This window comes from Vipera berus (genome assembly GCF_964194415.1).
Source record: "Vipera berus genome assembly, chromosome: 5".
Lineage (NCBI taxonomy): Eukaryota > Metazoa > Chordata > Lepidosauria > Squamata > Viperidae > Vipera > Vipera berus.
This window is the reverse complement of record NC_138207.1, coordinates 86,592,164-86,614,741: the sequence shown is the minus strand read 5'-3', so window position 1 is coordinate 86,614,741 and position 22,578 is coordinate 86,592,164. Positions and strand designations below refer to the sequence as shown.

Genomic DNA, 22,578 nt, shown 5'->3' with positions numbered 1-22,578 from the left:
CTTGCATGCTAGAAAAAAAGGTTGAACGTAAACATGCACTTTACTGCAAAGCCTAGTCCCAGATGTTTTTAAGAGTTTTCATCCTTGATTGCAGCAGGATATACGAATGAATGAACGTTTATCTTTCTTAAACTTTCACTGCTTAATACAGCTTGGTCTTCTTCGGTGTTAATTGTTCAATTTTAGGATGTTCAGGTTTTTTAAGATTTAAAGGAATTTGCTGAGTACAGTTTTAAATAAAAGTGTCAGTACAGCTCAGAAATAATTAAATTCATTGCAAAACTATAAATGATGACCTAAGTATTTAGACAGAGCTCTGTCTTACTAGACAGGCAAAAATCAAAACCTAGAATAACCTGCTTCAACTTTGCCAAAGGGTTTTTAGTAGAAATAGCATTGATTTGGCATATTTCAAGACCTACAGAATTTCATTGGAAACTGGCAGCATAGATAGTACGCAGCAGATACTAATTTTAGAAATACTAGTAAACACTTGAAGCAACACTTGTTATATTCCCACGTTATTTTAAAAGTTGGCTACATGAACCTTTGTTTCTATTTTAGCTAGTCCTTGACTTATTCGTTTAGTGACTGTCCAAAGTTGCAATGGTGTGGAAAAAAGTGACTTATGACTGTTTTTCACACTTATGACCATCACAGCATCCCCAAAGACAAATGTTCAAAATTTGGGCACTTGGCAACTGGCACGTATTAATAAAAGTTGCGCTGCCTGCAGTCATGTAATCATCATTTGTAAATTTCCCAGCTAGCTTCCAACAAGCAAAAGTCCATTGGGGAAGTCAGATTTGCTTAATGACTCAATGATTCACTTAACAACTGCAAAAATTCACTTAACGATTATGGCAAGCAAGATCATAGTAAGTTGAGGACTAACCGTAATAAAGCTTTCCAGCCTTCTCTTCTGCAGTAGAGAGTAGATAGAAAATTGTTAGCATGGAAGATGACTGTGATTCCTGGAAAGCTGTAGAAGAAAAAATCAGCTATTTAAACTGATAGTAATTATAAATTCAGGGGCTTTTTTTGCCACCATTACTTCGTCTATGGGATTATATAGAATATGCTCTTTTCCTAGAAGCTGCTTATTTATTGTGTTAATATATTTTGTGCTCATTATAACTGCAAGCATTACAGAAATAAAAGTGAACTGCTGCCAATAATTGGAATCCATCAGATCTGCTCCCTGCTGTTTCACCAGCTCCTGGTGTTCATTATAGACTATAATAGTTTCTGTTGCTAGGCTTTGATTTTTAAGATTAAGAAAAGTTCATAAAAATAGATGCTGAGCTTCGAAAGATATCTAAATCACCTTTCACCCAGATGGGCTTTAGAGCTTTTTCTCAACTTTGTTTTGATAGTAATTAAAGGATGGGGAGGGGAAAAACAGAGGCGTAAAACTCAGTGGTGGGATTCAAATACCCGAACAACCGGTTCTCTGCATGGATGCTGTTTCTGGAACTCTGTTCTGTACCTGGGCCAGAAGTGGCATCCACGAACTTCCGATGGGCCGTTCTGTGCCTGGGAGGCCTCCCCGGCTCAGAACGGGCTTCTAGAAGTGGCATCCATGCATTTCTGGTGGGCTGTTCTATGCCTGGGAGGCCTCCCCCAGGCCTCCAAAGCTCAGAACAGACTTCCGGAAGTGCCCTCCATGCACTCCTGGTGGTCCATTCTGGGCCTGGAGGCTTCTCTGAAGCCTCCAAAGCTCAGAACAGACTCCCAGAAGTGGTATCCATGTACTTCTGGTGGTCCATTCTGGGCCTTGCAAAAAAGGACTAGGGCTTCAGCCGGTTCGCCGAAGTCAACAAAAAATTAGCTACCAGTTCTGCTGAACCAGTGCAAAGCATCTGAATCCCATCACGGCATAAACTCCTGGGAGTTCTCCAGCTTTTTCTTAACAGTTTTGAGTCTACCATGAGAGGTAGCATTCCCATTTACCATGTTAAAAAAATGGTCTGGAGATTTAGAGCCATGATCGCAGTCATAGAATAGGGAGCAGTATTGCTCTTTGTACTATGTTCTGAAAATTTCTCTGTGGCAGGAGAATCTAAAAAAATGCCAAGGAGTGGCCTATATCAGGCTTCTGTTATTTGGGGATCAAGACTTCATCTTCATCTTTATCACCATCATTAGAGTTGGAAGGGACCTTTGGAAGTCTTCTACTCCAACCTCCTGCTCAAGCAGGAGACCCTATACCAGTGGTGGCGAACCTATAGCACGCGTGCCAGAGGGGGGCACTCAGAGCCCTCTCTGTGGGCACACGCGCCTCACTCTTTGGCTAAATTTTCCCAGGAAAAAGCCATTTCTCCAGTCCCTTCCTAGCCAAAACAAGCCTCCGGAGTGAGCGTGCTGTTTTCAGCTTTGAGTTGTATCAAATCTGACACCAGAAACAGACTAACAGATGACCTGAGTGCTCCATGCTTTCAAACCTACAAAGTATAAGCTAAGGTTAGACAAATTATCAGCATGCATACAACAGCAAAAATCACATTAATTGTTCAAAAGCATGCCAAATCCAAACTCTTACCTTTCAGTAAAAAGTTGTTTGTATCATTGAAAGCTTTGTTACTATGTTTTCTTTTAAGACAAAAGATGTTAATGTCAGTTGTTTTTTTTCTAAACTAAAACCTCAGTATTCAGATTAAATTGCCAGGTTGGCACTTTGCAATAAATACAGTATAAGAGTTCATTTAGTGACAGTTCCAAGTTACAGCGGCACTAAAAAAATTGACTTAGGACGGTTTTTCTCACTTATGACCTTTGTAGCAACCCCCATGATCATGTGATCAAAATTCAGATGCTTGGCAACTGGTTCATACTTATGACCGTTGCTGTTTCCCAAGATCATGTGATCCCCTTTTGCAACCTTTTCACAAACAAAGTCAATGGGGAAGCCAGATTCAGTTAACAACCATGTTGCTAACTTATCAGCTGCAGTGCTTCACTTAGCAACTGTAGCAAGAAGAGTCGTAAAATAAGGCAAAATTCACTTAACCAATGTCTCACTTAGCAAAAGAAATTTGAGGCTCCCTTGTGGTCATAAGTCAAGAGCTACCTATAATGAATGCTTATGGAGTTTCTAATGTACATTTTTCTCACTTGAGGAATGCCTAATATTTTTATAGGACTGTGGAGTCAGCAGTAGCCTATTCCAGAACTCAGCAAAACTCCATCTGACTATTGGCACACTGGTACTTCTGAATGAACAAGAAATCCAGAAAGCTCAGGAACTGCTGCAGAAATGCAGAGAAGACCTTGTCAAGTAAGTAAAACAGAAGCTTGGTTGTAGAAGAGAGAAGCGGTTGTCTACATTTGTCCAAAGAGGAAGCATCTATGGAGAGAATAGAATAGGAAAAAAATATATAGAATTGTAAGAAATTGTAGCAAGCAGCTACAACTATTTAAAGACCAAGGACTCAGTTGGGTTTTGTTTATGACCTCAGTCAACAAGCTATTTGATAAATGGCATGGGCCCGGATTATCTGAGGGAGCACCTGCTGCCAGCATCAATTTCCCATCGTCCTGTGTGCTCCCACAGGGAGGGCCTCCTCAGGGTACCACCGGTCAAGGATTGCCGATGGGCGATCCCCAGGGGGAGGGCATTCTCTGTGGACGCACCTGCCCTATGGAATCAACTGCCAACGGAACTCCGGACTGCCCCCGACCTTCGTTCATTTCGCCGGGACCTAAAAACCTGGCTCTTTGAGCTATCTGGCCTGGACTGAGGGGTTTAATGTTTTAAATTGTGATTTTAATTTTTTGCGGCTAGACTTAATTTAATTTTATTTTAATTTTATATTGTATTGTTTTTAAAGTTTGCCTTGTAAACCGCCCTGAGTCCTTAGGGAGTAGGGCGGTATATAAACCGAATAAATAAATAAATAAAATAAATAAATAAATCCCTTTTGATTGACTGATTATGTGCCATCAAGCTGATGTTGATATTAATGATAGTTTTTCTCCATGACAATCCTAGTTCTTCAAGTTTTCCTCTTATTAGAAACTTTTTTTTTCTTGTCATTTTTTAAAAAAAATTCATCTCTGGCTACTTTTTTTCTTGCAGTGATTTTGTGCATAAGCAAAGACTGATTTTATTCCATTGAGGTTGATGAAAAATGTGATTACCTTCACACTTTGTACTAGCAGAGAGTTTGGCAAATAATTCTTTTCGCCCCAGATGGCTGTATATCCCTGAGATTCATTTCTTTAAAAAGCTGTGGGCAGAGAACATTGAAAGTGCACAACGCGTGTAAGAAATCAGTCCTAAAACAATAGCTCAGTGCCTCTGAAGGGCAGAAGTTGTCAGAAAGCACCGCACTAAGGCATGTGGTTTGAGATGTAGGATGATAAATAAAAGTCCTCTTCCCCCACCCCTCGGTGCCGTTGTGTTTGTAATATTTTTACAAGAGCTTTCTAGTGCGGTGATTTCTAGCTTAGAATTTAGTATATACCCAGACTTTACATATGAGCTCTTTTGCGATTAGCCTGTTTTCAAAATTAGTAACAAAACTTCTGATGATAAAAAAATGCAATTGTAAGAATGTGGAAATTGCAAAAGGCAAGACAACTGAAATGTGTGTAATGAGTGTACTACAGATAGAGCTCAACTTACAATCACAATTGAGCTCAAAATTTCTGTTACTAAGTGAGACATTTGTTAATTTTACGACCTTTCTTGCCACAGTTGTTAAGTGAATAACTGCAGTTGTTAAGTTAGTAAAATGGTTGTTGAGTGAATCTGGCTTCTCCTTTGATTTTGCTTGTCAGACGGTTGCAAAAGGGGATCGCATGACCCCGGGAACATTGCAAGCGTCATAAATGTGAGTCAGTTGCCAAGAGTCTGGATTTTGATCACATGACCATGGGGATGCCACAATGGTCATGTGAAAAACGATCGCAAGTCATTTTTTTCAGTGCCATTATAAATTTGAACAGTTCCTAAATGAACTATTGTATGTCAAGAACTACTGTATAGCGATTAAGGGGACTGGACAACATTCATGAAATCTACTCTCACCTATGGAGGTTCACCTATGGGTGATTATGAGCCTGTCACTTTCTCTCAACTCTATTTCACCAGATTTTTTTGGGGAAAAATGGAAGGAGGGAAATCCTTAAGGTCATGAGCCTGAACCTGTCCTCGCTGTCCCAGCGATGAACTAGATCAGGGCTTTTCAACCTTTTCACCCATTGTACCACTTTTAGGATATGGCAACATCCGAGTATCACTAGTTGCCTAGCAAGGTATCAAAAACTTGATGACGCCCCCCCCCCCGCTTAGTGATTGTTCGAAGTTTTTTTTTTTTTTAATTCCATTTATATCCCGCCCTTCTCCGAAGACTCAGGGCGGCTTACAAGCTTAGCAGTAGCCTTCATTCTATGTATATGCCTGCTTATTAGGGCTTTCACACACACCCCAAGCGGCATTATTACAAAGTCAGCTTAATTGCCCCCAACAATCTGGGTCCTCATTTTACCTACCTCGGAAGGATGGAAGGCTGAGTCAACCTTGAGCCTGGTGGGATGCGAACCTGCACTAATTGCAGGCAGCTGGTGTTACTTAAGGAGGCATTAGCCCACTGCTCCACCAAGGCTACAATGGCAGTGAAAGTTACAATGGCAGTGAAAAAGCCACAGCCAAGCAAGACACCTGCCTGCCCACCTGGTGGCGCTCTTCCTCCAGTCCGAGGTTTTCATTATTATGAGCATTTCTGTTGAGGATTGGCAGCGGGGGTGGGGTGGGGGGGTGTTTGGTTTTTATTCTCCCCCCCCCTCTGCTGGGTGGTTGCAACAGGTTTTGGTCACTTCACATGACCCTGGGACACTGTGACCGTCATAAATATGAATCAGTTGCCAAGCATCTGAATGTAAAACACAAGACCCTGGGGATGCTGCAACATTCCAGCTGATTGGCACTTCTTCTGGGCTCAGCAGTAGCGCCGGGATCAGTGCCGAGGTCCAGCTGGAGCCTGGCGCTGATCCTGGCGCTTCCACTGAGCCCTGACAGCCCTGAAGAAGCGCTGATCCTGGTGCTTCCGCTGAGCCCTGACAGCCGTGCAGCTCCAGCCATCTCTCGCTCAGGCTTGCCACTGCTACCACTTTTCCCTCCCCCGCTACCACTTTTCTAGGATGGTCACGTACCACCTGCCAGGTGCCAATGTACCACAGGTGGTACCTGTACCACTGGTTGAAAAGCCCTGAACTAGATTCACTTGTTCAGGCAGTGAGCCCATGAATAATATATCTGGGTGAATATCAGAAGACATAGGACAACATCCTGTAAATGAAAGTCTGCTTGAGTAAACCCAGGATGGTCTTGCCGAAGGATCAGTCTCAATAAATAGCAGCTAAGTGTGGGTGAGATAGCTGTAGCTTCAAGTATCAAAGAAGTCTGAGATTATCTTATTTGTTAGAAATAATATCTCTTCTTTATAACTAGTTACTTATATGCCATGTATCTTGATTATTTGATGAAGTCTTCTCTGCCTGATCTGCAAGTTTTGTTCTTTTGCTTTTGCCGTTTGAAAAGTTCAGATAAAGTTTGCTGCCATCTAATGAGTATCTAGTTTCTGCAATCTAGGTATGGTATTCCTGGTGTAATTCTCTGTGTGTTTCTCTGCTCCCTAATAAATCATTTTGGAAATTAAAGCATACAACATATTACTGTGTGTTTGTCATTTCCAAACTCTAATCCTGATCTAGGACAGGATATTGGTTTAGTCTGATATGTCATTTTTTCCAGTGGGTGCTTATTCAGTAAACCATGGTTAAAACGAGGAGTAGCTTAATGTATTGTATCATCTCAACTCAGCCAGGGAGGTTAGTAGTGAGAATAATTAATAACAATAACATGAAGCCTCTCAAGTCTGTAGCATTCTATCCTGAATGTCAGGAGTGGGGAACTATGGTCCCTTTATGACCTGTGGATATCAATTCCCAGGAATTCTGGGAGTTCAAGTCAACAGGTCATTAAGGGGCCATAGTTCCCCATCCCTGTTGCATGTAGTACTAATGGCTTCGTTCACTGAAGCCATCAAATGGGCCCTATAACAGCTAAGCATAATTTGATATTTATGAGCTTATTATGCTGGTTTCTATCCTTATTGATAATTCTGAGTTATTAGTCTACTCCTTGATGCTCCTGTGTTTGATATATTGTATTTGCATTATTTCCCTTGCTAATTAAACAAGAGGCACTCTAAATGATTATACACATATAATTAAACAGAGCCTAGTTTCAGAGTAATGTCAGAGATACAATCCATAGTGGCAGCGTTAGTAGCAATAACAAATTTGCTGTGTATGTTTGTTAAGGCCAGCCAAAATATTAAGACTTATGACTCCCCTTTGGTATCACAGGAGCCTTGTTTATTTGTTACTAACTTAATTGAAATCAGGAGATGTTACCTTAATTTAGTGTGCATTTATTAGATTTTTATGTCACATTTTATTTAAAAATCTCAACCCTAGCATACAAATAAGGAGAATAAAAAATTACAAATGGCAATGAATGAAAATACTCTCTGTGTGTGTGTGTGTGTGTGTGTGTGTACATATATACACATATATATACATATATACGTATATATACACACACACATACATGTGTGTGTGTGTATGTGTATATATATATACATACAGTCATGGCCGAAATTGTTGGCACCCCAGAAATTTTTCCAGAAAATCAAGTATTTCTCACAGAAAAGTATTGCAGGAACACATGTTTTGCTATACACAGGTTTATTCCCTTTGTGTGTATTGGAACACAACAAAAAAAGGGAGGAAAAAAAGCAAATTGGACATAATGTCAAACAAAACTCCAAAAATGGGCCGGACAAAATTATTAGCACCCTTTCAAAATTGTGGGTAAACAAGATTGTTTCAAGCATGTGATGCTCCTTTAAACTCACCTGGGGCAAGTAACAGGTGTGGGCAATATAAAAATCACACCTGAAAGCAGATGAAAAGGAGAGAAGTTCACTTAGTCTTTGCATTGTGTGTCTGTGTGTGCCACGCTAAGCATGGACAACAGAAAGAGGAGAAGAGAACTGTCTGAGGACTTGAGAACCAAAATTGTGGACAAATATCAACAATCTCAAGGTTACAAGTCCATCTCCAGAGATCTAGATTTGCCTTTGTCCACAGTGCGCAACATTATCAAGAAGTTTGCAACCCATGGCACTGTAGCGAATCTCCCTGGTCGTGGACGGAAGAGAAAAATTGATGAAAGGTTGCAACGCAGGATAGTCTGGATGGTGGATAAGCAGCCCCAACAAGTTCCAAAGGAATGCAAGCTGTCCTGCAGGCTCAGGGAGCATCAGTGTCAGCGCAAACTATCCATCGACATTTAAATGAAATGAAACGCTATGGCAGGAGACCCAGGAGGACCCCACTGCTGATACAGAGACATAAAAAAGCAAGATTACAGTTTGCCAAAATGTACTTGAGTAAGCCAAAATCCTTCTGGGAAAACGTCTTGTGGTCAGATGAGACCAAGATAGAGCTTTTTGGTAAAGCACATCAATCTACTGTTTACCGAAAACGAAATAAGGCCTACAAAGAAAAGAACACAGTACCTACAGCGAAATATGGTGGAGGTTCAATGATGTTTTGGGGTTGTTTTGCTGCCTCTGGCACTGGGTGCCTTGAATGTGTGCAAGGCATCATGAAATCTGAGGATTACCAAAGGATTTTGGGTCGCACTGTAGAGCCCGGTGTCAGAAAGCTGGGTTTGCGTCCGAGATCTTGGGTCTTCCAGCAGGACAATGACCCCAAACATACGTCAAAAAGCACCCAGAAATGGATGACAAGAAAGTGCTGGAGAGTTCTGAAGTGGCCAGCAATGAGTCCAGATCTGAATCCCATTGAACACCTGTGGAGAGATCTTAAAATGGCTGTTGGGAAAAGGCGCCCTTCCAATAAGAGAGACCTGGAGCAGTTTGCAAAGGAAGAGTGGTCCAAAATTCCGGGTGAGAGGTGTAAGAAGCTTATTGATGGTTATAGGAAGTGACTGATTTCAGTTATTTTTTCCAAAGGGTGTGCAACCAAATATTAAGTTACGGGTGCCAATAATTTTGTCCGGCCCATTTTTGGAGTTTTGTTTGACATTATGTCCAATTTGCTTTTTTCCCCTCCCTTTTTTGTTGTGTTCCAATACACACAAAGGGAATAAACCTGTGTATAGCAAAACATGTGTTCCTGCAATACTTTTCTGTGAGAAATACTTGATTTTCTGGAAAAATTTCTGGGGTGCCAACAATTTTGGCCATGACTGCATGTACATATACACATATACATATATACATACATACATACATATATACACATATATACACATATACATACACACACACACACACACACACACACACACACACACACACACACACATATATATATATATATATATATATATATATATATATATATATATATATATATATATATATATATATATATATATATATATATATATATATATATATATATATATATATATATATATGTTTTCGTAGATTCTCGCGGGTGTCTGTATGTGTAGGTCTAGAGTCTCGGGTTTCTTCCCGCGTTCCTTTCATCTTCCGAAAGTTGTGGCGACGTTTCGATGAAATCCCATCCGTCATCATCAGGCCGGAGTATTCCTCCTGCTGCTTTCAGGAGCAATGCGTGGTCTGTCTGTTCCTTTCCTTCCAACTGCCAGTGGGGCTGTGTTCCGACTGGGTGGAGGCGTGGCTGCTTTCTGATTGGGTGGGGGTGTCCTCCGACTGGGTGGAGGCGTGGTTGTCTTCTGATTGAGTGGAGGCGTGGCTGTCTTCTGATTGGGTGGATGTGTGGTTGTCTTCCGATTGGTTGGAGGCGTGGCTTTCTTCTGATTGGGTGGGGTATGTTCTGAATGGGTGGGGTTTTTTGTTGTGTCGTAATATCCTGAGTGTTGTGATTTGGTGTCTTGAGGAGTGGGCTGTGTAGTGGCCTCCAGAGCTTTGGCTTGGCTCCGAGTTCGAGGACCCGCCATGCATCTCTGGTATGGGTCAGTCAGGTTCGTGTGTGCGTTCTTCTGCTTGGGTGATAGCACTTTTGCTTGACTTGTTCTGTCTTCTGTGTGGGAGAGTTTTTGTTCTGGGTGTGGATGAGTCTTGCTGGGGCTGGTGGCATTTGGGGTTGTTCGTTGGTTTTTTAAATCCTTGTTTGCTGAAATTCGATTGTCTATCAATGCTGGTTTCCAAATGGCATGTAGGCGGGAGGTGTCGTCTCGCTTGTTCATACTGTCTGGGTGTTTTTCTATTTCAATGGCTTCTCTGATTATTCTGCTATTGAGATGTTCTATTTTGGCGATTGTTTTTGTACCTTCAAAATTGATGTTGTGTCCCGTAGTGTTTATGTGTTGTACTAGTGAAGATGTGTGATCTTTCTTCTGTACTGAGCTCTGGAGGCCACTACACAGCCCACTCCTCAAGACACCAAATCACAACACTCAGGATATTACGACACAACAAAAAACCCCACCCATTCAGAACACACCCCACCCAATCAGAAGACAGCCACGCCTCCAACCAATCGGAAGACAACCACACATCCACCCAATCAGAAGACAGCCACGCCTCCACTCAATCAGAAGACAACCACGCCTCCACCCAGTCGGAGGACACCCCCACCCAATCAGAAAGCAGCCACGCCTCCACCCAGTCGGAACACAGCCCCACCGGCAGTTGGAAGGAAAGGAACAGACAGACCACGCATTGCTCCTGAAAGCAGCAGGAGGAATACTCCGGCCTGATGATGACGGATGGGATTTCGTCGAAACGTCGCCACAACTTTCTGAAGATGAAAGGAACGCGGGAAGAAACCCGAGACTCTAGACCTACACATACAGACACCCGCGAGAATCTACGAAAACAAATATCATACCTCTACGGGGAGGACATCTACCAACTAAACAGGACTTACGAAAAGTTAGAAGTACGAAGAGCAAGAATACTAAGTGACATACCTTTCCTATGCCAATGTCGAGACCTAAATATAAGACCAAATTGTTTCAAATTGAAATTCCACATCAATACCACTTCAACCAAACGCATTCTAAGAAGAAGAGAAATGGCATTACTAAGAAATGAACTCCACAATAAAAGATTTCAATTAGACCAAACAAACAAGGACCTACTAACATTACATCTCAAACTCAGCAACATTATTCACCCAATACTATGGGACAAAGTGAAACAACTGGCGGTTTGGAGAGCAGAAACAGAGACCATCTATAAAAACAACAGACATTCAAAGAAACTCAAACAATTAGAGAACTACAACAACCAAACAACCACACCACAACAACATCTACAACAAGTAGTGCATAACATCTCCCACAGAAGACTAACAACAGCAGAAACAAACGTCCTAGCAAAAGGTTTCAACTTCGCTGTTGCACCAAAGAAAATTCCCACAGAAACCATCATATGTGGAGTGGAAACCAGCTTAACTAAACTCAATACAGACGAAGCAGACCAAGTCAGACATGAAGTCACCCACATCCTATGCACAAGCAAACCACCCAAAAGCAACCTAACAAAAGAAGAACAAGTAGCATTGCAAAACCTAAGAAAAGACAACAGCATAATCATACTACCAGCAGATAAAGGCAATGCTACAGTGGTAATGGACACATCAGACTATGAAGAGAAACTGTCCAACTTACTCAAAGAAACTACATACAAACCTATATATACAGATCCCACAACCTATCTAGAAAAGACCACCAAGAAAAAGATAAAATCAACTTCTATAAGCCAAGAAATCCAACAAACAATCATTCCTAGGGAGAAGTCATCCAGATGCCCAAAACTATATGGCCTCCCCAAAATACACAAAGATGGAATCCCACTAAGACCCATAGTAAGTTCTATAGGCTCACCACTACAAAACTTAGCTAAATACCTAGCAAAACAATTACAACCTCTAGCAGAAATGGCAGCTTCATATGTCCAAAACTCATACCACTTTATAGAATTAGTGAAAAATCTACAGATAGACCAAAAAGACTTGCTAGTCAGCTTCGATGTGGTATCACTATTCACCCAGGTGCCAGTCCAAGAAGCTCTATCAACAATAAGAAGCAAATACCAACCACCAAACCATATTATAGAACTAGCAGAACACTGCTTATCAAACACATACTTCATACACAGAGGCCAGAGATACAAACAAATAGAAGGCGCACCAATGGGATCCCCTCTATCACCAGTTATCGCCAACCTTTTCATGGAAGAATTTGAAACTAACGCTCTAGAAAAGACTACAAACAAACCAAAACTGTGGCTCAGATATGTGGATGACACCTTCGTGATCTGGCCCCACGGAAGAAAGGAGCTAGAAAACTTCCTAACACACCTGAATAGCCTACATCCCAAAATAAAATTCACCATGGAGATTGAAACAAACAACCAGTTACCTTTCCTGGATGTACTTATATACAAAAAACAAAACGGAACCCTAGGACACACAGTCTACCGAAAGAAAACACACACCAACCGTTACCTCAATGCGCAATCACATCATCACCCAGCACAAATAAATTCAGTAGCCAAAACACTAATAACAAGAACCAGACGCCTTGCAGATGAAACACATATACAAACAGAACTACACACCCTGACAGACATATTGACAGCAAACAAGTTCCAAAAAAACAAAATCACCAATATAATTCAGCAGCGGACTCCGAAACAGAAAAACATCCAAGAAGAAGAACAGAACAACGGACGAGCCATCTTGCCCTACATAAAAGGAACAACCGACAAAATCAGTAAAGTACTACGCAAACATAACATCAAAACCGCATTTAACACTGACAGAAAGATATCAACCATCCTGAGAAATCCCAAAGACAAAATAGAACTGGAAAACCAGGGCATATACCAAATCCCATGCGCCTCCTGTCCAGCAACATACATCGGACAGACTAACAGAAGAATAGAGGTACATGTAGAAGAACATAAGAACTCAGTACAGAAGAAAGATCACACATCTTCACTAGTACAACACATAAACACTACGGGACACAACATCACAGCCCACTCCTCAAGACACCAAATCACAACACTCAGGATATTACGACACAACAAAAAACCCCACCCATTCAGAACACACCCCACCCAATCAGAAGACAGCCACGCCTCCAACCAATCGGAAGACAACCACACATCCACCCAATCAGAAGACAGCCACGCCTCCACTCAATCAGAAGACAACCACGCCTCCACCCAGTCGGAGGACACCCCCACCCAATCAGAAAGCAGCCACGCCTCCACCCAGTTGGAACACAGCCCCACCGGCAGTTGGAAGGAAAGGAACAGACAGACCACGCATTGCTCCTGAAAGCAGCAGGAGGAATACTCCGGCCTGATGATGACGGATGGGATTTCGTCGAAACGTCGCCACAACTTTCTGAAGATGAAAGGAATGCGGGAAGAAACCCGAGACTCTAGACCTACACACACACACATATATATATATATATATATATATATACACACACACACACACACACACACACACATATATATATATATATATATATATATATATATATATATATATATATATATATATATATATATATATATATATAGGGACGCGGTGGCTCAGTGGGTTAGGACGCTGAGCTTGTCGATCGGAAGGTCGGCAGTTTGGCGGGTCGAATCCCGAGTGCCGCGTAACAGAGTGAGCGCCTGTTACTCGTCCCAGCTTCTGCCAACCTAGCAGTTCGAAAGCACGTAAAAATGCAAGTAGAAAAATAGGGACCACTACGGTGGGAAGGTAACAGCGTTCCGTGCGCCTTTGGCGTCTAGTCATGCCGGCCACATGACCACGGAGACGTCCTCGGACAAGCGCTGGCTCTTCGGCTTTGAAACGGAGATGAGCACCGGCCCCTAGAGTCGGAAACGACTAGCACGCATGTGCGGGGGAACCTTTACCTTTACCGATATATATATATATATATATATATATATATATATATATATATATATATATATATATATATATATATATATATATATATATATATATATATATATATTTATTTATATATGGGACGCGGTGGCTCAGTAGGTTAGGACGCTGAGCTTGTCGATCAGATGGTTGGCAGTTTGGCAGGTCGAATCCTGAGTGCCGTGTAACAGAGTGCCTGTTACTCGTCCCAACTTCTGCCAACCTAGCAGTTCGAAGCACGTAAAAATGCAAGTTGAAAAATAGGGACCACTACGGTGGGAAGGTAAGAGCGTTCCGTGCGCCTTTGGCGTCTAGTCATGCCAGCCATCCTCGGACAAGTGCTGGCTCTTCAGCTTTGAAATGGAGATGAGTACCGGCCCCTAGAGTTGGAAACAACTAGCATGAAAAAAGAGCATTATGATAAGGAAGGCCTAGGTGAAGAAATGCATCTTTATTAGATGCTGAAGAGATTTAACAGTAAGTGCCTGCTTGGAGAAGAGCATTCCAGGGGATAGATGCAGCCACAAAGAACGAGTTATTTTGTGAGTAATCATGAAATGATAATAAAGCTGAACCGCAAGTAGCCAGACCTGTCTGATGGCCTTAGTAAATGTATAGGCCAGTGGATGTGAAGACTCATTGAAGAATTTACTGACTTTGCTTCTATAAATTCCCATGGATTATTCAAAAGCCTGTTAGATTTCATAATCCCCAGAGAGAGGCTTAATGGAGAGGATAGAAATGGAGACTAAATTTCACCAGATGAGGCTTTCACTTGTGACAGTGGAATAACTTTAATGCTCACCCATCTACCCCCAGTTAATCCATTTGTGCTCTTCATCTCCCCAAAATTTACTTTAGGATATATGGCCAGTGACCATTTGAGATGGTCTCAGGGTTATTGTTGTGGCTATGAAAGGCTGAGGCAGATCTTCTAGCACAGGGGTCTCCAACCCCCGGTCTGTGGACCGGTACCGGGCCGCGGCATGCCAGCAACTAGGCCGCACAAAGAAGCAGAGCCCCATCCGCGAGAAGCAGGCAGCACACAAAACCACACACTCTCCAGTCCGCGGAAAAACCTTTCTCCATGGAACCAGTCTCTAGTGCCCAAAAGGTTGGGGACCTCTGTTCTAGCATGCTCTTAGTATGAATTGATGATGACTATATCAAAGTTCTCCAGTATCATTTTAAAAGCCAGCTTGTTGACTCAACACCATGTAAAAGTCTTCAGTTTGACTCTCTGATGGGTGTTCTGCTAAGTAGGATGGTATTTCTTTAGATTGCAACAAATCCCCCCATGAGAAATCAGACAGAATAATAGCAGCTAGCCGTATATTCTCTATTCTTATAATATTCAGTTCTCCCAAACCGTTGCTGTCTTTACCACCAGTATAATAACATCTTTACCCCTTTCTCAACTCAGTTGTATCACACGCTTTTCACACTCATATAGCAAAATAGTGGAAGAGAGGAAATAAATAAAACACAAGTGCAGTATTACACAGCAAAGTTTGACAACTGTGATACCTTTTATTTCACCAACTCTCTTAATTATGGGTTTTCAAAAATCAGGGATCCAGCTTTCCTTGAGTCCAGGGGTCTCCAACCCCCAGGCCGTGGCCACTATTGGGCTGTAGCCTATTCGGAACCGGGCCATGTGAGAGTCAGGCTGGCATGCGCAGCTCCACTCATGTGAGAGGTGGACCAGCACTCACACGCATGTGCACCGGCTGGCAGCTTGCACAGACCATCAAGCCACAAAGGTTGGGGACCGCTGCTCTAGTCCCTGCCCCTTTGACTTCACTCTGCCAAGACAGGATTACCCCCCCCATCATTTGAACTCTAGCTCTTTACAAGTGGGGAGATGATGTAGTTATAATGCAGAGCAACAACAGCCTCAATTATGTCTGCAGTATTGGAAAACTATTATTGCCATTACTGCTAAAGGAAAATAAATTGTAAGGGTCTAGCTGTGTGAATTTCGCTATCTGTAGAACTGCACATGGATAAAAACCTCAGCTTTTAATATTAGAAAATGTTGGCCTTTCAGTTTGATATGAAAGATAGTATATAACTCCTTGTATTATTTAAAATTTCTTAATATTAATGCCGTGCAGTGTTTAAAACCGATGCAGTAGCTGTCTGGAAGGTTTATAACCTATATAATAACAGCAGAATTCCATTTTTCTTCTTATAAGCTGTAAATGGTGAAGGGAGAAATCTAAAGCTACAATTATAGCCCAGGTAAAAGATTGCAGTGGCATTTGAGTGGCATGCCAAAGGTCACCGTGCCAAAGAAATAAATTGAATTTAATGTGATACTCTTCATGAATACGACTACAGCAGCCCTTGAATACATGTTAAAGGATCATAGTAATTCTTAAGAATTGTTATTACTGTTTATTATCACTAAAAGGTAAAGGTAAAGGTTCCCCTGCACATGCGTGCTAGTCGTTTCCAAGTCTAGGGGCCGGTGCTTATCTCCGTTTCAAAGCCGAAGAGCCAGCGCTTGTCCGAGGACGTCTTCGTGATCATGTGGACGGCATGACTAGACGCCAAAGGCGCACGGAACGCTGTTACCTTCCCACCGTAGTGGTCCCTATTTTTCTACTTGCATTTTTACATGCTTTCAAACTGCTAGGTTGGCAGAAACTGGGATGAGTAACAGGCGCTCACTCTGCTACGCAGCACTCGGGATTCGACCCGCCAAACTGCCGACCTTCTGATCGACAAGCTCAGCGTCCTAACCCACTGAGCCACCGCGTCCCTTTATTATCACTAGTGTTGTACATAAATTAGAGCTCTTTGAATATCTGCTGGCACGGAAGGACTGTTCTGTACCAGCCTGCTACCGGCCCTGCAGAAAAGGCAGGGACAACCCCTTTACAAAAGGCAAGAGGCTGGAATTACGCCTGCCAAATTTATAGCTACAAAAACAAACAAGACACGATCCAAGAAACAGGAGCTTTAAGAAACAGGAACTATCCAAGCGGTTGCCTTCAGCAAACCAGCCCTCCCACACATTCCCCTTATATAGAGTTCAGGGCGTGGCTTCTCTCTGCCTCCTTCCGAGGAGCCCCATTGCCTTCCTCTGTTTACTCCTAATTGACTGCCTCCTGCATCGGGCGTCCTTGAACAGGGCCAGCTGTGGGTCATCTTCATCCACGCTGTCAGGCTCACACAGCTGGGTCTCCGTGGTGACCAAGTGGGAGGGGCCTGGCTGAGGGCTCTCATCAGCAAGATCTTCAACCCCCTCAGCAAGGTCTTCAACACCCCCCTCCTCCTCTGAGTCGTCCGACCCAACTGCCGAACCCACAGGCTGACCCTGAATCACAACAAGGACAAAAAAGTGACTTCACAAGAAATACCCATCACTACAGACAATAACTCAGAAATAGCAAAGACAGGTTTAGGAACCGAAAATGGGGAAGATCCATAGGGAACTCACAGCATTCAAACATATTAAATTGAACAACAGCAGCAGGTTACTTGGGCCTGTGGTGCTTCTTATGTCTAATTCAGTTGAAGTTGCAAAATATGTAGTTGCTAGCTAAAGTCCAGAATGAACCATTTGGTATGTTCACCCCCACTTTTTTTGTGTGTGTTTTTAAATAGCACAACTACTGAAGGCAAACCGTTAACTGTGGAAATAAGAGGTATAGAGTACATGAACGATGACCCAGCCATGATTGATGTTCTGTATGCCAAAGTCCACATGAAAGATGGCTCCAACAGGTAAACGTTTCCCTCGTTTTCTGTATATCAGGGGTCTCAAACGTGCAATGTCAGGTGACGCATTGCCACATATCGCGACTTTTTCCCCATTGCCGGCAATGGAGTGGGTGCGGTTTCAGTATGATGCATCCGTCCCACAGGCCGGCAATTTGACACCCCTGCTCTCTATTCATTTTTAGTCCCTAAAAGTATTTTATCTGAAACTGTAATATAATGGTGCTCCAAAATCCTCTCAACCTCGTGACTTTGATTGTATCTGTCAGGAAACCTTCCACCAGGCATCCAAGAGGTGAAACCTCTGTTGTTCTCTACCTAGAAAATGGCCGATACTGACTTTTTACCCTTGGGCTCACAATGGGTCATACATATTATTGAAAGAAGTAAGACATCTTCCACTTGTGCAATTAATCAGAACAATTAATCAGTGTTTGAACAATTAATCAGTGGAACCGTTTGCCTCCAGAAGCGGTGGACACTGGAAGTTTTTAAGAGATTGGACAACCATTTGTCTGAAATGGTATAGGGCAGACATGTCAAACACAAGGCCCGGGGGCCGGATCCGGCCCGCAAAGCGGTTTCATGTGGCCCGCGAAGCCATCCTGGAAACAGTGAGGGAACGGCCCCCACTGCCTTGGCCCTGGCCCAGAGACCCTCTTCCTGCCAGAGACCCTCAGATCTGTCCCACTCCTGCCCAGGCCCCCATAGGCACCCTTGATGCCAACGATGTAGAGCTGGCCACACCCACCCAGTAGGCCATACGCACTCTAGCCACACCCACCCAGTAGGCCACGCCCACCCTGGCCATACCCACCCGGCCCCTTGAGGGCAACCGCAGTGCTGATGTGGCCCTCAATGAAATTGAGTTTGACACCCCTGGTATAGGGTTTCCTGCCTGAGCAGGGGGTTGGACTAGAAGACCTCCAAGGTCCCTTCCAGCTCTATTATTCTGTTTTGTTTTAATTGTTGTTTATTCTGAATGGTTTAAAAACCAGGAACTTGGTACTTTAAAAATGATAAAAGTTTTCCATCCTCATAAGATTTAATTTCTGGGCCTAAGTGGGGAAAAAAATTACCTCTGCTTGGTCATGTCTGCATAGACAATAACCCAGTTATTGAATAAGCATAAATGTTCTGGTCTGTGCTTCTTCCTCTCTCTTATTTAGTTTATTCTGCTAAACAACTAACAGGGAAGTTTCTGTAACATAAAAACAGGAATTTCTAGCTTCTCTCTGTAAGGAGACAGGAATCGGAATGGAAATTAATGATAAATAATGCCTTCTTGACTTATTACTGGCAAATAAAAATTAGATTCCTGGTTTGCATATCTTGATAAACAGAGCACGAAGTTTCTATGATTGGTTTAGCCATTCTCTCTGGAAGAAGAAGGGAGCAAGTAGATATGACCAATATATCATGACATTTATACCTAATCAAAATGCTGAACAGTTCTTTTTAGCTATGAAGTGTAATTGCAACCACTGTTTGTACCAGATACTATTCAATTACTTAGCTACCAACTTCATATTCTTTCTTTTGCTAAATTATGTTGCATGTTTTTTTATTTCTTTACTAATGCAAAGTAATATCTGGGCGATTTTTACTTCTTTTCAAAATGTATGCTAAATGTTTTTTCTTCCCTTTCTTTCTTTCTTTCTTTCTTTCTTTCTTTCTTTCTTTCTTTCTTTCTTTCTTTCTTTCTTTCTTTCTTTCTTTCTTTCTTTCTTTCTTTCTTTCTTTCCTGTAATTTCCCCCAAGGAAAAAAAAATCTGAGTAAACAATGTAATCAGATTTTAGTACATCATTTTAAATTAAACTTTTGTTAAGATGAGAATTACCATATTTATTTCGCTTCAGTTTTCTGCCTTTGGGCTACTTGTGTGATGTTCATAAAAGATAGATTCTAATCAGGGTTGGAATTTACATTTTTAAAAAACTGATGTCCTTGCCATTAGATCTCTTTCAACAGGGAGTGAGTAAAACCTGGACTCTGAGAGTATATGCATTAGTTTACTGAGGCATACTCAGTAGATTGTCTTTTGTGGTTTATTTCTGAAACCATAGGTTTAAACACTGCGCATTATTACAAAATCACCTCTCTTTTTTCTACTTTGTAATTACAATATGTTCAGCTAACTCACCCACTCTATTTTTGGCAATGTGAGAGCTAGATGTACTTTGGATTTTTGTTTCTCCTAAATACCCCGTTCCACAAAACAGAAGAGTCCAATTTTCTGCCATCGCCGATGTTATTGGAAAATTTCTCTGATCTTTATTAAAGAAGGGGAGAAAGAGGATGAGGAACGTTGTGGTGCAATGATTCCCATCCAGCAGGCCTCTCATTATAATTTAGTTTGCTTTTATTTCCTCGATTTTATGGCGTAATAAAGTATGGTTTTATTTGAGATATTTCATTAATTGCTGAGGTATCATACCACTTTTCATTAGGCAGGTCTAATTTCAACAATCTGTCTCCAGAAAACAGGAGATTGAAATTGAACAGCTAGAAATGAGCCATCAACAGGCTCACAAGGTCAACTCAATGCCATTAGTCTATTACATTAGCTCATCAAGAATTATCAAGCAAATGGTGACTAGAGGGGAAGAACATGTCTGAGCGAGTCCAAAAAAGTCAAGATGGAAATCTATAACTGGAAAAGTGTGAACTTTCCAGCAAATTATCTTCCTAATGGATTCTACACAGTTAATATAGAACATGGCGCATATACAGTAGTGGCCAAATTTGTGGAAACCTTTTGGGAAAAGTGTATTTTTGAGGTTTCATGGCTAATAACGCCACTTTTTTTTTAGTAGTACCATAAAGTTATATATCAATGGAAAGATAATTTAATCAAGAATGTAATGCAACAAAGTTTGTTCAATTATCTGTACTGTATTCTGTGAAAAGATATAGCCAAATAACCAGAAAAAGGAAGCACAACTTGCTTAGGTTGATATCAGGTAGCTTTCCTTGATCTGATTGTAGCCAATGAGCATGAGTGTTTAGAGAGCCAATCAGATGTCATCTTGTTTTGGCAATGAGCCAATCAGATCACAGTAGGAATCAGTTATTGATGTCATGTATTGAAGCTGAGAGGAGGACGTTTGTCAGTGTGTTATGTGATCACTATCAAGTTGGTTGGGGTTTTTTGTGTTCTTTCAATTAGTCAGCTTGTAAAACGTAATAAAATTAAAGTAATGGTGCAAAGAGTTGACTGGTTGCCCAGAAAGCGATGTAAAATAGTATTATTAAGTGAACAAAGCTACAGTAAAGAAATTAGAAGAAAAAATGGTGGAAACTTAACCAAAGGTGGCATTTCTACTGTACACTTTTCCCAAAAGGTTCCCACAATTTTGGCTACTACTGTACAGTTGCAAGAAAAAGTATGTGAACCCTTTGGGATTACGTGGAGTTTTGCATGAATTGGCCATAAAATGCGCTCTAAACATCATGTAAGTCACAACAATAGAAAAACACAGTCTGCTTAAAATAATACTACACAAACATTAGCTGTTGTCATGTTTTAATTGAACATAAGATGGAAACATTCACAGTGCAGGGTGGAAAAAGTATATGAACCCCTAGCCTAATGACTTCTCCAAGAGCTAATTGGAGCCAGGAGTGAGCCAACCTTGACTCCAACCAGTGTGATGATATTGGATGTGTTGCTGACAGCTGTCCTGCCCTTTAAAAACACACGCCTGTTTTGGGTTTACTGGTCTCAAGAAGCACTGTCTGATGTGAACCATGCCTTGCAGAAAAGAGCTCTCAGAAGACCTACGATCAAGAATTGTTGACTTGCATGAAGCTGGAAAGGGTTACAAAAGTATCTCCAAAAGCCTTGATGTTCATGTGTCCACGGTAAGGCAGACTGTCTACAAATGGAGAAAGTTTAGCACTGTTGCTACTCTCCCTAGGCGTGGTCGTCCTGTAAAAATGACTGCAAGAGCACAGCACATAATGCTTAATGAGGTAAAGAAGAATCCTAGAGTGTCAGCTAAAGACCTACAGAAATCTCTGGCACATGCTAACATTTTTGTTGACACATCTACAATAAGGAAAACATTAAACAAGAATAGAGTACATGGGAGGACACCACGGAGGAAGCCATTGCTATCCAAAAAAAATATTGCAGCACGTTTGAAGTTTGCAAAAGAGCACCTGGATATTTCACAGCACTACTGGCAAAATATACTGTGGACAGATGAAACCAAAATTGAGTTGTTTGGGAAAAACACAAAACACTATGTGTGGAGAAAAAAAGGCACAGCACACCAATATCAAAACCTCATCCCCACTGTAAAACATGGCGGAGGGAGCATCATGGTTTGGGGCTGCTTTGCTGCCTCAGGGCCTGGACGGATTGTTGTCATTGATGGGAAAATGAATTCGAGTTTATCAGGACATTTTGCAGGAAAACGTACGACCATCTGTCTGCCAGCTGAAGCTCTGCAGAGGATGGGTGATGCAACAGGACAATGACCCAAAGCATACAAGTAATTCAACAAAACAATGGCTTCAACAGAACAGAATACGCCTTCTGGAGTGGCCCAGTCAGAGTCCTGACCTCAACCCGATTGAAATGCTGTGGCATGACCTTAAGAGAGTGATTCACACCAGACATCCCAAGAATATTGCTACACTGAAACCGATTTGTGCAGAGGAGTGGTCCAAAATTACTCCAGATCGTTGTGCAGGTCTGATCTGCAACTACAGGAAACGTTTGGTTGAGGTTATTGCTGCCAAGGGAGGGTCAACCAGTTATTAAGGTTCACATACTTTTTCCACCCTGAACTGTGAATGTTTCAATCTTATGTTCAATTAAAACATGACAACAGCTAATGTTT

At 41.8% G+C, this 22,578-nt stretch overlaps 1 protein-coding gene across 4 annotated transcripts in view; it reads left to right on the top strand.

Moving 5' to 3' along the window:
• The window catches only part of ASCC1 (activating signal cointegrator 1 complex subunit 1), a 121,252-nt gene that overhangs the window by 33,937 nt on the left and 64,737 nt on the right, over window positions 1-22,578 (top strand). For all 4 annotated transcript variants that reach the window (XM_081328996.1, XM_081328995.1, XM_081328998.1 and 1 more), the window contains exons 6-7: window positions 3,141-3,277; window positions 17,614-17,733. In XM_081328996.1, the coding sequence (XP_081185122.1) occupies window positions 3,141-3,277; window positions 17,614-17,733 (257 nt within the window). The remainder of the gene's footprint in view (window positions 1-3,140; window positions 3,278-17,613; window positions 17,734-22,578) is intronic.